The sequence below is a fragment of the Equus caballus genome, chromosome 17, assembly GCF_041296265.1.
Source record: "Equus caballus isolate H_3958 breed thoroughbred chromosome 17, TB-T2T, whole genome shotgun sequence".
Lineage (NCBI taxonomy): Eukaryota > Metazoa > Chordata > Mammalia > Perissodactyla > Equidae > Equus > Equus caballus.
Genome location: NC_091700.1, coordinates 14,612,595 through 14,630,105, shown reverse-complemented (window position 1 = coordinate 14,630,105; position 17,511 = coordinate 14,612,595). Strand labels below are relative to the sequence as shown.

The window sequence follows — 17,511 nt, the reverse complement described above, 5'->3', positions numbered from 1 at the left end:
GGAAGCATCATGTCTTCAATGTTTTGGAACAATTTGAGAAGGATAGATAAAAAACTCTTCTTTGAATGTTTGGTAGGATTCTCCAGAGAAGCCATCTTGTCCTGGACTTTTGCTTTTTGGGAGGTTTTTGAGTACTGATTCAATCACTTTACTTCTGATTGTTCTATTCATATTCTCTATTTCTTCTTGATTCAGTTTTAAGAAATTGTATGTTTCTAATAACTTAATCATTGCTTCTAGGTTATCTAACTTTTTGGCGTATAGTTTTTCGCTGTATTCTCTTATAATCCTTTGTACTTCTGTGGTATCTGTTGTAATATCTCCTATTTCATTCTAATTTTATTTTTGTCCTATCCTTTTTTCTTAGTGAGTCTGGCTAAGAGTTTGCCAATTTTGTTTACCTTCATGAAGAATTAGCTCTTATTTTCGTTGATCCTTTCTGTTGTTTCTTTAGTCTCTATTTCATTTATTTCTGCTCTAATTTTTATTATTTTCCCCTGACTTTGGGCTTTTGTTTGTTCCTATTTTCCAGTTATTTTAGGTGTAGTTTAATGTTACTTATTTGAGATTTTTCTTGTTTGTTGAGGTAGATCTGTATGCTATAAATTTCTCTCTTAGTATTGCTTTTGTTGCATTCCCTTAGTTTATACGCCATGTTTTCATTTTCATTTGTCTCCAGGTATTTTTTATTCTCTCCTTTGACTTCTTTATTGAACCAATGGTTGTTTAGTAGTATGTTGTTTATTCTCCACATATTTGTGACTTTCCCAGATTTTTTTCTTATAGTTCATTTCTAATTTCATACCATTGTGGTTGGAAAAAATACTTGATATAGATTCAATCTTCTTAAATATATTAAGGCTTGCCTTGTTTCCCAATATATAGTCTATCTTTGAGAATGTTCCATTTGCACTTGAGAAGAATGCATATTCTTTTACCTTTGGAGGGAATCTTCTCTCTCTCTCTCTCTCTCTCTCTCTCTCTCTCTCTCTCTATATATATATATATATATATATATATATATAGTCCATCTGGTCTAGTTTTCATTTAAGTCCAGTGTTTCCTTATTGACTTTCTGTTTGGATGATGTATCCATTGTCCTAAGTGGGTTGCTGAGTTTCCCTACTATTGTTGTGTTGCTATCAATTTCCCCTTTTGTTTCTGTTAATAGTTGCTTTATATACTTTGGTGCTCCCATGTTAGTTGCATATATATTAATGTGTTAGGCCCTCTTGGTGGAATGTTCCTCTTATTATTTTACATGACCACTCTGTCTCCCGTTATCTTTTTTATCTTGAAGTCTGCTTTGTCTGAGATAAGAATAGCTACACATGTTTTTTTTTGCCTACCATTTGCTTAGAATATCACCTCCCATTCCCTTAAGTCTGAGCCTATGTGTATCTTTAGAGCTGAGATGGGTTTCTTGGAGGCAGTATATTTTTGAGTCTTGTTTCTAATCCATCCAATGACTTTTGGTCTTTTGATTGGCAAATTCAATCCATTTACATTTAGAGTGACTTTTTGATAAGTGAGCACTTAATAATGCCATTTAATCTCTTATTTTCCACGTGTTCTATATTTCCAATGCTCCTTTCTCTTGTATTTCTAGCTGTTGTTTCATTTTGGTGGTTTTCTGTGATGGTTTTCTCTTATTTATGACTTGTTCCTCTGTTCAGTTTTTTATTTCATGGTTACCGTGTGTTTTACATGAAAGATCTTGTAGCTAAGATAGTCCATTTTCTGATAGCCTCTTGTCTCCATTAGCTTAAGCATTTTCCATCCGTCTCCCCTTTCCCTTCGAACTATTGTTTCTTTTGTATTGTGAGTGAGTGAATAAATTAAAGTTTTTATTGTTATTTTTGGTGCTCTCTTTTCTTTTATCTTGTAGTTATAATTTTTACTAACCTATTCTGATAGAGAGCTGCAATTTTCTGATTCTGTCTTTCTATTTATCTCCTCGCTCAAAGCTTTGTAAGTCTTTGCCTTTTTCTTTCAGGTAGGAGGTATCCCTATGTCATTTCTTATGAGGCAAGTCTAGTGATGATGAACTCCTTCAGCTATTGTTCATCTGTGAATGCTGTTATTTCCCCATTGTATTGTAAGGGTAATTTTGTTGGATAGAGTATTTTTGGTTGTACTTTTTGTCTTTTCATTATTTTGAATATATCATCCCATTCTTTCCCAGCCTCTAAGGTTTCCTCTGTGGAATCAGGTGAAAGCCTGGTAGGGGTTCCCTTCTAGATTATTTTCTTTTGCCTTTCTGCCCTTAATATTTTTTCTTTGTCATTGACTTTTGACAGTTTTAGTATCTGACTTGGGGAAGGTCGTTTGCATTGATGTAGTTAGTAGTTCTATTGACTTCATGTACTTGCATGTCCACTTTCTTCCCCAGGTTTGGGAAGTTCTCAGCTATTATTTCCTTGAACAAGCTCTCTGCTGCTTTCTGCCTCTTTTCTTCCTCTGGCATACCTATAATCCTATGTTAGTTTTCCTAATTGAGTCGGACATTTCTCAAAGAATTTCTTCTTGTTTTTAAGTCTTAGTTTCCTTTCCTCTTCCACCTGAAGCATTTCTAGATTTCTATTTCTAGATCATTTATTCTGTGTTCCATAAGGTCGGCTCCTCCTTTTATGGTTTCTACATTATTACATTATTTTTTATGTCATTAATTGTGTTCTTCATATCCAGAATGTCTGCATAGTGTTTTTAAGGGCTTCAATCTCTTTGGTGAAGTATTCCTTATGTTTATTAATCCTGTTTATTAATTTTATTCCTGAGCACATTGAACTATCTTTCTGTGTTTGCTTGTAGCTCATTGAGTTTTGTAATGACAACTATTTTTAATTCTCTTTCATTTAGATTGCAGTCTTCTGTGACTCAGGATTGGTTTTTGGAGACTTTTCATTTTCCTTCAGTTCTAGACTGCTGTTGTAATACTTCATGGTGTTTGATGAATTGATCCTCTGCTGGCACATGTGTGGTAGTATATGGTTGCAGATTCCACCTGCCACCGCTTGGGGAAAGCAAAGGCTATGTTTTCTGTTTACACCCCATCTGTTCCTACTTGTGCCAGTTGGCTGCTCTTCATTTGTTCAGGCTGGCCTCAGTCACTTGGTGGGTCACACTCATGTTCATTGGGCCACTGTGCTTGGCAGGTGGATGGGTTGCACTCATGTGGGTAGGCCTCTGCATTCGGTGGGTCATACTCACACAAGTGGGGTTCTTTGAGTAGTCTAGGTGGTGAATATTTGCAGGGGCTGACCTGCTGCCACTTCATGGGGAGACTTTGCAAAGGCAGGGCCACTCTGGCTTGGGGGGCACTTCCAGAGGCCAGGTTAACACTCTGAAAGCATTTTCACATGGGCCAGGCTATCCCCATCTCCACTCACTGTCATGCCCACCACTGTGTGAGGATCCATGTCCTCAATGACTGCCACCAGGGAGGGAGGAGGTCCACTCCCTTAGTTCTACTGCTTCCCAGGGGTCCAGTATATCCACTTTCAGATGTATAACTGCATGGGTCTCTCAGGCAGCCTGCTGTGTTGTGGAAGGAATACTCTGTTGGTTAATGGATGTCTGTTTAGATGTAGCTTAGAGGGGAAAGACAAACAGGTCAACTCACTCTGCCACAATGCTGACATTTCTTCAGTTAATCACATTGGTCTATAGCATGAGATCTCAAGAGCTAAACATAAGTCCATTAGAGAAAACACAGTCCCACAGAGGTAGCAACAATACATCAGCTCCACACAGAGATTCCATGGTGACCATGTACAGCAGTGAGCCACAAAATGGTCATAGGTCATCATAGCCAGCAGGAAAACCTCAGTTGCCACATACGTGCAAACCAAGAAGAATTGCACACAACATCCCAGGATAAATATGGCTTTGTCTTAATTTAATATATTACCTAGCATCTTTGGCACGATGATCACAGAGTAACAAAAATTCAAAAGGACAAGTGGCTGAGGAAAAAGTACACGGTGCTGTGAAGTTGAGAGCTGACCCAAATCAGTGCAATCATGCCCAGAATGCCCAAAACCATGACTGCCTAGAAGGCAAGAAACACCAAGAAGAGGAAGACCTCAAGTCTGGGGCATCTGCTAATCCAAAGAGAATGACTTCTGTCACAGCAATACAGTTCTCCTTTCCCATGTCCCTACCTTATTGGGTTTGCAGAAAATATTAATAGTTATTCTTAATCTCAAATTAAGTTTTGTCTGTCTTCTAAAGAAGACATGAGAATAATTAGAAGAGTTAATTTTTTCAGCAAGAAAATAGGACATTTTAATAAAGATTAGGAAAAGTTCAGAAATTGTAGCATACAAATGCCTAGAGTTCACAGTTTAATTCGCAGATCATATAAAAGCATTGACATCCATATAGCCTATATGATCCCTTAAACTACTCACATACAATTTAGAGTGTGGAACTGAGTCATTAGATAGACATCAAATATAATTTAATTAGGCGTATTGTTTTATGAATTTCAAATTCCTTTTTCTTGGCCATTTCTTTAATTAATACTGGAGATAGTGAGATCCCAGGAAATAATTTTTTAAAAAGTACATAGTACTTTTCTCTCTTTTCCACTGAAACAATGAAAAGTATGCTTATTCAATCTTGTTAACCCACAGTGTTCATTTTTTATTAGTAAATTATAGATGGAGAAAGTGGCTTTTACACTCAGTATTGGTATTTTTTTCTATAAAATTAGCAGTGATTTTGCTAATTATGCAATTTAATGTCAGCTATTGTTCATGGAATTGATACTTAGACTCAAACTTCCTGTAGCCATGATGCTGAAGCCTTACAATCACCTATTTGAAAAATGAATTCACTGCTTTAAATCTATTTGATGAACTAATCAATGATGTGAATGTGAAATTATTAATACGAATGCTTCCTGCTGCACTGAAGCATTATTTATGATAGTAAAACTTAGAAATAAAGTGTTACACAGGAGGAAAATTGTCAAAGTTATGGTACATATATATTATGGAAAACTATGCAGCCATTAAAATGATGTATTTTTTTCACATTGTTTTCTAACATTATATAAATTTTAGGTATACATTATATTTTGACTTCTATATAGACTACTTTGTGTTCACCACCAAAATTCCAGTTGACATCCATCACTGTACATACATGACCTTTTACCCCTTTCACCCTCCCCACACCCCTTTCCCCTCTGGTAACTGCCAATCTGTTCTCCGTATCTATGTGTTTGTTTCTCTTCCAAGTATGAGTTAAATCATATAGTTAATGATGTTTTTGAAGAACTTTTAATGACCTGCAAAATGACTATGATAAAATGGCAAGTTAAAAAATAGTAAGCCACATTGCACAGACAGAATATTACATATGTTTACAGAAGTTGAATTGTATATTTAATCCTCACAACATTCATGAAACATAAGTACTTTATTCAATAACTTTTTTAGAAAAAGTAATTTAGAAACTTGCTTGAATTCTCACAAACGTGTTATGAAGTAGAGTAAGAAGGGACTGTGTGATTTTTTAAAAATAAGGCACTGATATATTCAAATACGTTGACCTATAGAAAACGCCAATAGTGGATGAGAACACTCCTGTTTATTCTTTTCCTTCTGACCCTTGGTAGATATGCACAAGACTATAAAGGTGCTGCTATTCCTGGAGGAAGAGAGTCTGGGCTAAATCGCAGCACAGCCAGGTATTTATTCATTCTTCAGATGATTTCAAAGAGGTGAAGGATATGTGCACTAAGAAATCCCAGTTTGAAACAAGTAATTCTTCTTCTTTTTTTTTTTTTAAAGATTGGCACCTGAGCTAACAACTGCTGCCAATCTTTTTTTTTCTGCTTTACCTCCCCAAATCTCCCCGGTACATAGTTGCACATCTTAGTTGTGGGTCCTTCTAGTTGTGGCATGTGGGATGCCACCTCAATGTGACCTGATGAATGGTGCCAAGTCTGCGCCCAGGATCTGAACCAGTGAAACCCCAGGCTGCTGCAGTGGAGTGCGTGAAAACCACTCGGCCATGGGCCGGCCCCCCAAATAATTATTCTGATGATATGGTTTTCTCTCTTCAATAGCTTGTAAAAGTGAGTTATTTGTCTTTTTATGAGTTCAAAGTACTACATAATTTTGAAAACTTTTTCCCATTTTCAAGTGTAAAGATGAAAAATTACATTGTTGGCTACTTATAGAGCAGTAGATCTTAACCAGGAGTTATTTTGATCCCCATGGGACATTTGGCAATATTTGGAGACATTTTTGGTTGTCACAAAAGGAAAGGATGCTACTGACATCGGGTAAGTAGAGACGAGGAGTGCTGATAAACGTTCTATGAGGCATATAACAGTCTTTCCACACACACCCACTTATACCAACACCACATGCAAAATATTATCTGGCCCAAAATGTCAACAGTACTAAGGTTTGGAAACATTCTATGGAGAGATATTTCAAAGTGTTTTGCATAAAGCCAAAATAATTCCTCCTCTTTCCGCTTCATGTGTGATTAACATGTCTGTATTCCCCTGTGAGCAGTCTTGAGGGCTCATTATTGCCATTCTTATCATAGGAGTGACTGTCAGGAGAATCTTCATGCAGTATTTACCGGGTTCCATGGATGGGGTTAGTGTGAGAGAGGAAGAAGAGGGAAGAAGAGAGAAATCAAGTATTCTTTCCAATTTGTTTATACTCTATTCCCTCTTACACTAACAACTGTTACAAGATATTTGGTCCTGCAGATAAAGTTGTCCCCACTTCCCATTGAAATTGTTTCTCAGTACACAAAGGCAAAATATTTTCATAAAGGAGTGCTCAAAACACAGCATTTCTTAAAACACTTTCTAATTAAAAGAAGGCTAAATACAGATTAACAATATGCCTAATACTACTGTCCTGTTTTACAGTTCATCCTTCTCTTACACAAGGCTGTAATAAGTTACTGCCATAAGCCATAAGAAAAAAAAAAGAACAAGCCTCCAGATCCCAGAAAATATCATTTATGTCCATTCCCAAGAAAAGAGAGTGTAGTCCAACCAACCAACCTTTGTGTTAGACATTGCTCTCCCTGTTTCTGAAGATGCCACGATGGGAAATGATGTAGGCTTTATGTTCTTGTGTGTGAGTATCCCTGGGGCCCATGTTCCTTAAGCTTCCAAAAATAATCATTGATCTCTGCGGGAGATCAACAAGATATAAGAAAACAATACCATCTTGGGACTCAAACAATTAATAGCTTCTGTGAGATATAAACAGGGAGAAAAACTATCCCACCTTGGAACATATTATTAAAAGTCAACATGATCCCTTCTAGGGTTCATGAAGAATTGCAAAGCATTGGACGCTGCATCCAATCACTGCGCCATGAGCCAGGGATGGCCTGCCCATCGTGAAATATACAAATAAGTCTTTTCAATTTTGCTTCTCTTGTACTCAGAACCTCCTTCCTGGAAGGCAAAGAGTCTGAAGTCACACCAGAGCTCCACCAAATACCAGAAACAGGTGGGAATAATGAAGTTACTTTACTGAGAGTAATAATAATTGCTCACATTTACTGAGCACTTCCTATGTGCTACGTACGGTTCTGAATGCAAGTATTAATGCATTTCGTCTTTATAAAAATAAATGAGACCAGTACAGTTATACACCTTCACAAGTGAGGTTCCAGAAGCAAACACAGATGTAACTTGCCCAAAGTCATACACAGACTCACTAATAGAGTGAGACCATATGCTTCTTTTGGCTTGTTGCACCCATACAACTGTGTGAGCAAGAGCAGAGCTCCTGAAGGATCCTGAGTTGGCATAATCTCTACTTAAAGCCAGAAGCCATTGAGTGAAATGGCCTCAAGGATCTCTCCCAGGTCTGCTCATTTTATGACTATACTATGTCTCCCTAAACCAATAGTGTTCAAACCGTTCTTTGTGGTTTGTGTCCTTGGATATACCAAATGTTTCAAGAATTCCACAGATGTAATTAGTTACAGGTAATCAGTTTCATCAGTTTCCAAATTGTCAACAACCTAAATGTGTTTTACTAAAATTGATTCATCTGATAATTTCCTGAGTTTGAGGAGTGTTAATGGGTCTCCTTTCCCCCTAGCACTATCACAATTCCTTGTCTCTAATTTTTCAAAAGCAAAGATTCCTCTTTCCATTTACATATTACTATATGAATTACTCAGATTAGGAAAATAAAAGCAAACTTCCAATACCTAAAACATAAGAACAATTTGAAATATTGTTTTCCATGAAGCCTGAAGTTTTCTTTAGTCAAGACACTTCAAACCCATGTTATGACTTCTTGTTTCTCTCTGGCATATGATACATATTTATTTTAATGGAAAATAATGGCATTAGGTATGTGTTTTAGCCAATTCAATGATGCTTTGAAATCAGACACACAGTAGATTGATAACATTTTTTAACATTTATTCTTTAATCTCTTATCTGTTTAACATCTGTTCTTAGCACTCGCTGAAACTATTGTCACAAAATGCATCCTCCTGAAGGAGAGAGTCTCATGACAGAAAAACTAAAAGAGCATCTATAAAGAGCATCCTTGGTAGTGATGTTTTATATCATCTGAGCATCTCACTTACAGGAAAGCTGCTGTGCCTTTCTTTGTGTCTTAGACTTAAAGACATAGCAGGTGTTTTGAAACATTGATTTAAATATAAACATTTTATTGAAATTGATTTCATGGTCGTTATACATAAATTTAATGATGTAAATATGAAGCTTTAAGTTTTTGATGAAATATATTTAAAACACATACAATAGTACAATTTTAGGAAAATATTGCATTAGCAAGGTTCAATGAAATCAATAGTACATTAAATTTCCTAAACTTTTTAATTTCATTGTTTTAATCAAGGTGCCTCCAAGTAGAAGAATAACAGATATGTTTAATCATTATATGATAAGACTTGGAAGGTATTTGTGGTAATCTTCTCAGAAATTAAGAAAGCCCGTGGTTCTAATAATTGTATAACAAACCGCTCCAAAACCTATTGGTTGGAAACAACAACTCCTTATTGCACTGGTCACTATGGATGGCATGAGTCAGTAAGTTACTTCTGATGCTCTGACCCTGACATGGCTCAGCCTGACCCGGCTAGGTATGTTATCAGCTTGGCAGGTTAGATGATCTAAAAGACTTCACACTCAAGTCTGGTCATTAGCTAGATGCCCTCTCATGTGATGTGGTGTGGATTATATTTCTCATTATCCAATATGGTAGTCTGTGCTTGTTCATATAACAGCTTTTCTAAGAGACTATGAAAATTCCAAAAGATTGTGAAAAGGGCACAAGGCTGTTCAGAGGTTTTAACCTGGCACAGTGTCACTTCAGCTACCTTCTGTTAGCCAAAGTTCGTCACAGAAGCAGCCTACACTCTAGGAGTGGAGAAACTGATTTCATCATTTGATCAGAAAAGTTGCAAAGGGGCAAAGATATGGGGAAGACTGGAGAATTTGGACCATGTTTGCAATCCACCACACTGGGCAACAGATCTTTGTGAAAGACATAATTTAAATTTTGGCCTAAAACAATATTGGAAAGGAACCTAATTTTGTTTAATTCATTATTTAAAAAAATTTTGATGAAAGATCATTGTGAGATATTGACGTATAACTTGGACAGAGTTGAAAGAGTTGAGTGACATGATTATTACAGCACAATTCCTGACAAAGTTTCTATTCCCATTTACCTTTAATATGACCAAGTAGTCTCAGTATTTTCACTTATTATAAAGCAGAAATAGAAAGGATGCTTAAACCTTGTGCTTTCTAACACTAAGTGATGTCTTTCCATAGATACATTAATTAATTGGAATAAAAAGTTCAAACACATATTCATAATATTTTTCACAAAAATAAGTATTCCCAAAATCATTTCTTTAGATTCTGAATAATTATATGTTATACAAATTTGCAAGGCAATTATATTTGTAATTAGTGGTGTAATTATTATTGTATCATTAAAAGTTTAACTTAATCCATAAAGAAAAACTTTTGGAATTGTCAAAAGCATTATGATCACAAGAAATAAAAAGTAAGAATCTCATTAATAAAATGATAATGTTCATTTGGAGACTAGAATTGAATATGAGTCCAGGAAAAGAGAAGACACAAATATGACTGTTTCAGATGTTGCTATTTATGTATTTTAAATGAATATGCTATGCAACAGAAATTACACTTTTTGCTGCTATTTAAGTTTATGATGATATATTTATATGTAAAATTAAATTTTAGGGATATTTACCTTTTCAAAACTAATTGAGAGGCACCTTACCAGAAAATGTGAAGACTACTCATATAAGCCATGTTCTACATAGAAGCAGCAGAATCTACCATAAAGAATATGAAATGTCACAATTTGAAAACGAAAAAAGTATGATTGTGTGCCAGCGTTTAGTGGAAAATGTGCTTCTGATGTGTCTGGAGTCTAGAACGATTGCTTTAATTCTGTCAACAACTGCTTTACAATGTTGGCCAGGTCACGTAAGCCTTCTGGGCCTTGGTTTCCTCAAAGTAAAAGCTAAGTGAGTTATGTCACCTCTACCACAAAATATGATCATCTTTGGACAAAGAAGGACAGAAATAAAATAAAATTCTCTATAAAGAGGCATTGCCCATCATTGATTCAGTTTAAGATTAATAAAAATAATTTCCTAATTTCAAAGAAAATTAGAAATTGTATAACTGCCAGATTTGTACTAAAAGATCAATTTGTAAATACCCAGAGAAACATAACTCAATAAAAGAGAAAAGCATTCCCTCATCAGACATCCAGTATGTAAAACACTGTTTCTTATATATTTTATCTATTTTTATTCAATGGTTATTTGATTCCTTATCAAATAATGCACTTAAATGAAACATTTTAATAATTACTATGAGTTCAAAATAATATGAACATTTCAAATAACTTTATTGAGCCCATATAAAATTGTTACCCAAGTTTTTTGCCACTACCAAACACCTATACATTTATTTCTTCCATTATGTTGATGATGTGTTTAGAATTTATATAGCCAGATTGAGTAAACAGAAGGAGAAGGGTGTAACAGTTATTCAAGGAAAAATGAATTACTGTTGGAAAGATCTACTGTATTTAATTTGCCAGATTAAATAGGTCTTGATGCTAATGACTGTCTAGTTTTTATTTTATTTTGAATAAACTTATATAGGTAATTAGTTTTCAACACTTAATACAACTCCAGACAATTTTTTTAGGTGGGAGTTGTGTTGAGAAGGACTCAGAGATTATGCTCATGTTCAGAAAAAAAATCATAAAGAATTTATCATACTTTTGATGTCTTTATAGGCAGAATGATAGCATGAAGTACAGGTTGAGTAGGCACACATCATGCTTACTCTTTGCATATAAGATTTTCTGAGATCCAGTCTACTATTTCTCAGCTTCTGTTGGAGTCTGCTTTTCATACTGCCACTCTGGAGTTGCTTTGAAATGCATTCAGAAGATAGACCATGTCTTATCAACTTTCCATTCATGTCAAGTAGCCTGTGTACACAAGAAACACACACACGTTATAGAGTATTAGCTCAATAAGAAATTGTTGGATCATTGACTCAGTATTACATTGTGACCTCCATGATTTTGTCATGCTTTTGTCTCCTGCATACAACTCCTTTTTGAAATGTGTCCCTAAAATTCTGTCCATACGGTTATCCAAGGACAAGTTCAAACAATACCTATTTTATGAAGGACTTCTCTGAAGTGCCCAAATGGATTTGGACATGTTTTTTTTTCTCAAACCCTCTACGATACTAATTTTTTTCTATGTTATACAATAGTCAGTTTTTTCACAACCCTACCATCAACACTGGAATTTGCATTCCCTGAAGCATGTATACTATGTCTTATTTATACTTTTTAGGAGAAATTCATGTGTTCATTGAGAGCCTAGTCTACTCCAAGCATGCGATAAGAAAGAGGATAAAATTAATGTTTATTGAGGTTACATAAGTTATTACATATGTTATCTATATAGTCTTTCAATTTGAACAATGTGATTAGAAGCTAGTTTATGTTATCTCAATTTTTCAGATGAAAAATTAGAGAGTTGACTTTTTTCCAGTGAGAGAAATAGTGAAGTTTAGTCTCTTTGAACCAAAATCCATGTCTTTTCCATTGCACAGCATTGACTCTTCATTAATTTTAATTGCATCTTTAAAATCAACCTTTATGGACAGAGTTCATTTATGTGCCAGGGACAAACTCCACTAAAATAATATGGTCAATAAGAAAAGATTTTAGTGTCCATTATTTTGCTGACTGTATCCTTGACATCCTTATTTCTCAGACTGTAGATCAGAGGCATCAACATGGGGATCACCACTGTGTAAAACACGGAGGCCATTTTGACTGTGTGCCTGGAATTTTGGGAATTGGGCACACAATAGAGGAAGAGGATGGTGCTGTGGAAGATGGTGATGGTGGTCAGGTGGGAGGCACAGTTGGAAAACGCTTTGCAGCTCCCACTGGCTGAGTGCATCTTGAGGATGATGACAATGATAAATACGTAAGACATGAAAATGATGAGTAATGTGCTGACATCATTAAAGGTGGCAAAAACGAAAAGCAGCAACTGGTTGAGATAAGTGTCAGAGCAAGAGATGGACAGCAATGAGGAGAACTCACAGAAGAAGTGATTGATTGTGTTGAAACCCTGAAATGATAATTTTATAGCAGAACATGTGAGTATCAGGCAACATGTTACTCCCCATGCATATGATCCAACAACTGGCATGACACAGAGTTTCTGGGACATGGCAACTGTGTAGAGCAGAGGGTTGCAAATGGCCACAAAGTGATGATAGGCCATCACAGCTAATAAAAAGGATTCAGTTATGACAAAGATACAAAAGAAAAATAATTGTGCTAAACATCCTATGAATGAAATGGTTCTGTCTTCTACAACTAGGTTCACCAGGGTCTTGGGAGCAATGATGGAAGAATAGCAAAAATCCACAAATGAGAGGTGGCTGAGGAAAAAGTACATGGGGGTGTGCAGTTTGGGGTTAATTTTGATTATTACAATCATCCCAATATTTCCTACAACAGTGACCCTGTAGATGGCCAGAAAAATCAAGTAGAGGGGGATTTGCAGTTCTGGGTAATCTGAGAAGCCCAAGAGAGTGAATGTGGCCCCACTTTTGTTTCTCTCCAATAGTAACATGGTTTCTGTTTGTCAAAATCTGAATCAGCCCTGAAAACAAAATATAAAGACAGTGAGGATATAAGAAGCTTGGTTCACTATCCATCACCAAAACTGGAAGATGAAGCAAAGTATCTCTTTCAGAATTTCTCTATGTATTTTTTATGCAAGATATGCTAAATGTATAAACTTCTAAAATGTGATAACCATTTTTAAATTTTAAGTAAATATAATATGACTATTGAATTCATTTTTAAGTTCTCAATTGTAATTTTAATTTTTACAAATCAACATGAAATCAAGAGATTCATGGTTATTTTAAATAAAATCCTCCCCTTAACACTTTCAGTTCTCCTTGAACATAATAAGTTCATAAAAAATAAGCCTAACATAATATGATAACTGATTATGACAGCCCTGCAAACATTAAAAAAATGAGAAATTTCTAAATAGATTAATTTTTGCATCGTATGTTCACATTGTGACATTAAGAATGAACAGTCCTAACATTTTGCATTTGTGCCGTTATTGTTAATTCCATATAGCACTTTAATCTTTGCTTCTCTCTCTGACCCAATAAATCTGTTATCAAAATTAATCTTATTTCTTTTAGAAAGTACACTCCTCAGCTCATGGACTTCTAGTTGTCAATCTTTCTTCACTTCTTGAGGAGTAATAAAATTGGAACAGATGCCAAAGGTAATCTAGTCTACTTCTTTATTCTAGAGGTGACAAAGCAGAAGCTGGAGAACCTTGGCTTTCTCAGTGACATGCAAATAAGGACCAATCTACACATCTATGACTAGAGCTTAGATCCCCAGACTCCAAGTCCTGGATCCATTTTTCTACACTATATCTGTAGTATAGATACTAACTTATTCACTTTAGTAATCATCATGCTTTTAGCTGACAAACTAGAGACTCTAAATCTATGAGAAATAGCCCAATGACAGCACACATGCCACATAGTTATACCAGAAAGCAGCATCAAGATGAAACAAGAATGAGATTTAGGGAAATTATCTCTCCCAGGAATAAGTAATTATAGTGAAGACTCTGACCTAGAAACTTGCCTTTCCTAGGTCTCTGTTTCTGTTTTTTCTCTCCTCTCTCCCGTGAAGATACATAGGATATTCATTCTTTCCTACATTACCTGTGAGGGAGCAGGACTGTAATTTGGAGGTAGTACCACACTCTGAAGACATTTTGCAAGAAAATAGTAATACAAAAAATTATATTTTTCTAATTATTTGTCCACACTTCTAAGATCCTACCATACTGGAAAACTCTTTCTCTGTGATTTCTGATGAGGCCATCTCTGGTCCTACAGCCCAAGAAAAGTATTTCAGATGGTTCATCAATAAGAGTGTCAGATCATACACAAAAGTGAGACACATGAGGACCTTATCTGTTCCTATACTCCTAAATTCGAGTGTTAAAGGCAACCTCAAAAGATAATCCAGTGCAAAGCCAGACATTCTAATTATCACAGTTTTTTCAATACAATTTCTAATTTGTCTAAGGCATTTAAGAATTCATTTTAAATTAATATTATATTTAATGTCAAGGCCCGTATGTACCAAATGCTATTATTCAATTGCTGGTAAAAATTTCTGTATCTTTGAGCCATGGAAAGACAGCAGCTGAAATCATCTTCCCTATAAGTTTTCCCTCATTTTGTTGTAATTTTTGCTCTCAGAGAACATACGTTTCCTGTTTTACAGTCTTAATTAAAGCTGGTCCTGTTTAATTATTTTCACTAGAGAGTCTATTCAATCTTTGCTTTTTTTTATTTGTATATTTGTCCATTGTACCTTGACTCCTCCTCCAAAAATTTTAGAAGTAGAACAACACACATTCCTCCAAATTCTTAGAGCTCTTCTCTTCCTCTTCCCCAGCACCTGTTGTTCACAGGGCTACTGAGGAGCTCGGCTGAGCCAGGTCCTCAAACACAGAGCCTTGTAGAATAAGTGCCTGTCTTCTTCCTTGCGTGTTCAGATACATAACTTTTGCAAGGATTAGATATTTTTCAAGAACTGTCTAAATCTAAAGGGTCAGTTCCCCCCCATGTTGTTTTCTACATACCCCACTTTCAAACTGAAACCAACCTGTGTCTAGAATCTTAAAACAAACCTGCTGATGGCAAAGGGAGGGCCTCTCTGGATTGGGAGTGATGTACGTGTTCTTATAGCTACAGTCACTACCTTTGGGACATGAACCCTATAGACCACTTATGGCCTCATTCTCTTGAGGTCATGGAATAAACAATTAAAAGCAATCACCTTTCTCTGATATAATTCTTGTGTACTAGAAAACCTGGAGCAGTATGAGGGACATTTCATATGAAAGTTCATATTTTAAGACCACTTTCCTCAGCCCCCTGATCACTTGCATACGTTCTTACAATTATCAAAATTATGCATTTATGAGTCATCACTATCAAATATTACTTGCATGACTACTATATGCCAGGAATAACCGTCTGCCTCTATACTATCTACTGTCACCATACTGGAGAAGTGTGAAGACCGATCTTTTATGTCATCACGATTCATTGAGACTTAAAGAAGAAATAATCACAGTTAAATATTAACTTGGTAAAACGATCTAGTCCCCTTTTAAATCTTTGTCCTTTTATTCTTTCTCCCCTCTACTTTGTCCAGCTAGTTTGACCTCCTCGCTTTGTTCTTTGCTTTTTGTTTCTTGAAAATTATCACACATTCCTTCCTTGTGGTCTTTTCTACTAGTATTTTCTCTACCCTGGAATTATTTCCCTTGAGTTTTTGTTCAAATTTACCTTTTTGCTGAAAACTTCCATGAACATACTAATACACTACAGAGGCTACTCCACTACTCAATTTATTGTGTAAAGTACTTAACACGGTTCAAATATATTTTTAATCTGTATTCATTGCATTTATTATACATTGTTTTTTCCCTTGCTAGAATAAATGTTCCAGCAAAGCAGAGGTTTTTCATTGCTCTGTTCATTGATATATTCCAAGATCCTAGATCAGTAAGCAGCATAACGTAAGTGTGCCATGAATCTTTATTGAGTGAAAAATATGACCTTCCAAGGAACTGGGAATAGAGTCAAACTTACCACAACCATGAGGAATTTGAATGCAGACAGGAGACAGATCAAAAAGAATGATAAGGTTGTTTTAGAAGTGATTATTCAAACTGGGCAATTAAAATATAATAAAACAAACCAAAACAAATGCCTACTCTGCTGAATGTCCTATGTCTAGTCAGAAACCAGGGAAAGAAGGTCAAGTCCATAGTGAGGATACATAATTACTCACTTATTCATTCATTCATTCATTCAATATTTATTCCAGGCTTATCCTGAGCTAGTTACAACCTTACATACTGGGGAGAAAGACATAGAATCTCTCTGTCAGAAAATTTATATTTAATGGGGGATACAAAAAATAAACAAATATGTAATTATTTTCCAGTAAATATAAGTGCAAAAATATACAGTTGAAGGTGGCATTTTAAATAGGGAGGTCGGACAAGACCATAGTGAGGTGCTTTTTGGGCACAGACCATTCATTTGTTTTTATTTTCAAATTTTAGAGGTTTTGTTTTACTTTTTGACATAAGAATATATCTTTTAAACTATGTAAAATACTACATATTCCCCAATCAGAGTTATAATACACATTCCTAAAAGTTTTCTTTCATCTCTTCCTATCTTTATTAGTTTTTGTTTTACCTTTTCCTATTCTATTACACAACTTATCATACTATAAAAACCTTTCTGCATCTTGCCTTTATTCACTTAAGGAAATTCTCTGGAAAGCACGCTGTAGAAATATACGGAAACCTTTCTCTTTCCATTTTCACAGCTGTGTACTTCTCTATTGTGACTCCTAGCTTAATCAACAACCTTCACGTTGGATTTAATACAGTCTAATGTTATTGCAAATAGTGCTTGGGAATTAGTCATTTATATATTTTTTGCTACTCGATCTTTGGGATAGATTCTTAGAACTGTAATTGTTTGAAAGAGATAAATGCACATGTAATTTTGCTAGTAGTTCAAATCACATGTAACATGCTGCTTTCCTGCCTCCTTTGTATGAAAACATCTGTTTCTACAGATTCGCTTTCTGGATATATCATTAAACTTATGTATTTCTATCATTTTCACAGATAAGAAATAATACCTCAGGGCAGTTTTCATTTGTATCTTTATTATTATGAGTCACGATGAACAACTCTTCATAAGTTTAAGGGCGATTTGTATTCCTTTATATAGACTATTTAATTGTATTTTATGTCTATTTTTCTAGAGGATTTTCATTTTCTCCTCTACTA

The 17,511-nt window shown here is 35.3% G+C and overlaps 1 protein-coding gene and 1 pseudogene across 1 annotated transcript; both read right to left on the bottom strand.

The window, feature by feature from the left end:
* Nucleotides 1-3,653: 3,653 nt before the first annotated feature.
* LOC138918603 (olfactory receptor 5L1-like) lies at nt 3,654-4,155 on the bottom strand (annotated as a pseudogene).
* An 8,109-nt stretch (nt 4,156-12,264) lies between these two features.
* Nucleotides 12,265-13,206, bottom strand: LOC138918441 (olfactory receptor 5D18-like). Its single transcript, XM_070240039.1, has one exon. It carries the CDS (start codon nt 13,204-13,206, stop codon nt 12,265-12,267), a length of 942 nt encoding a protein of 313 aa, XP_070096140.1.
* Nucleotides 13,207-17,511: the final 4,305 nt, after the last annotated feature.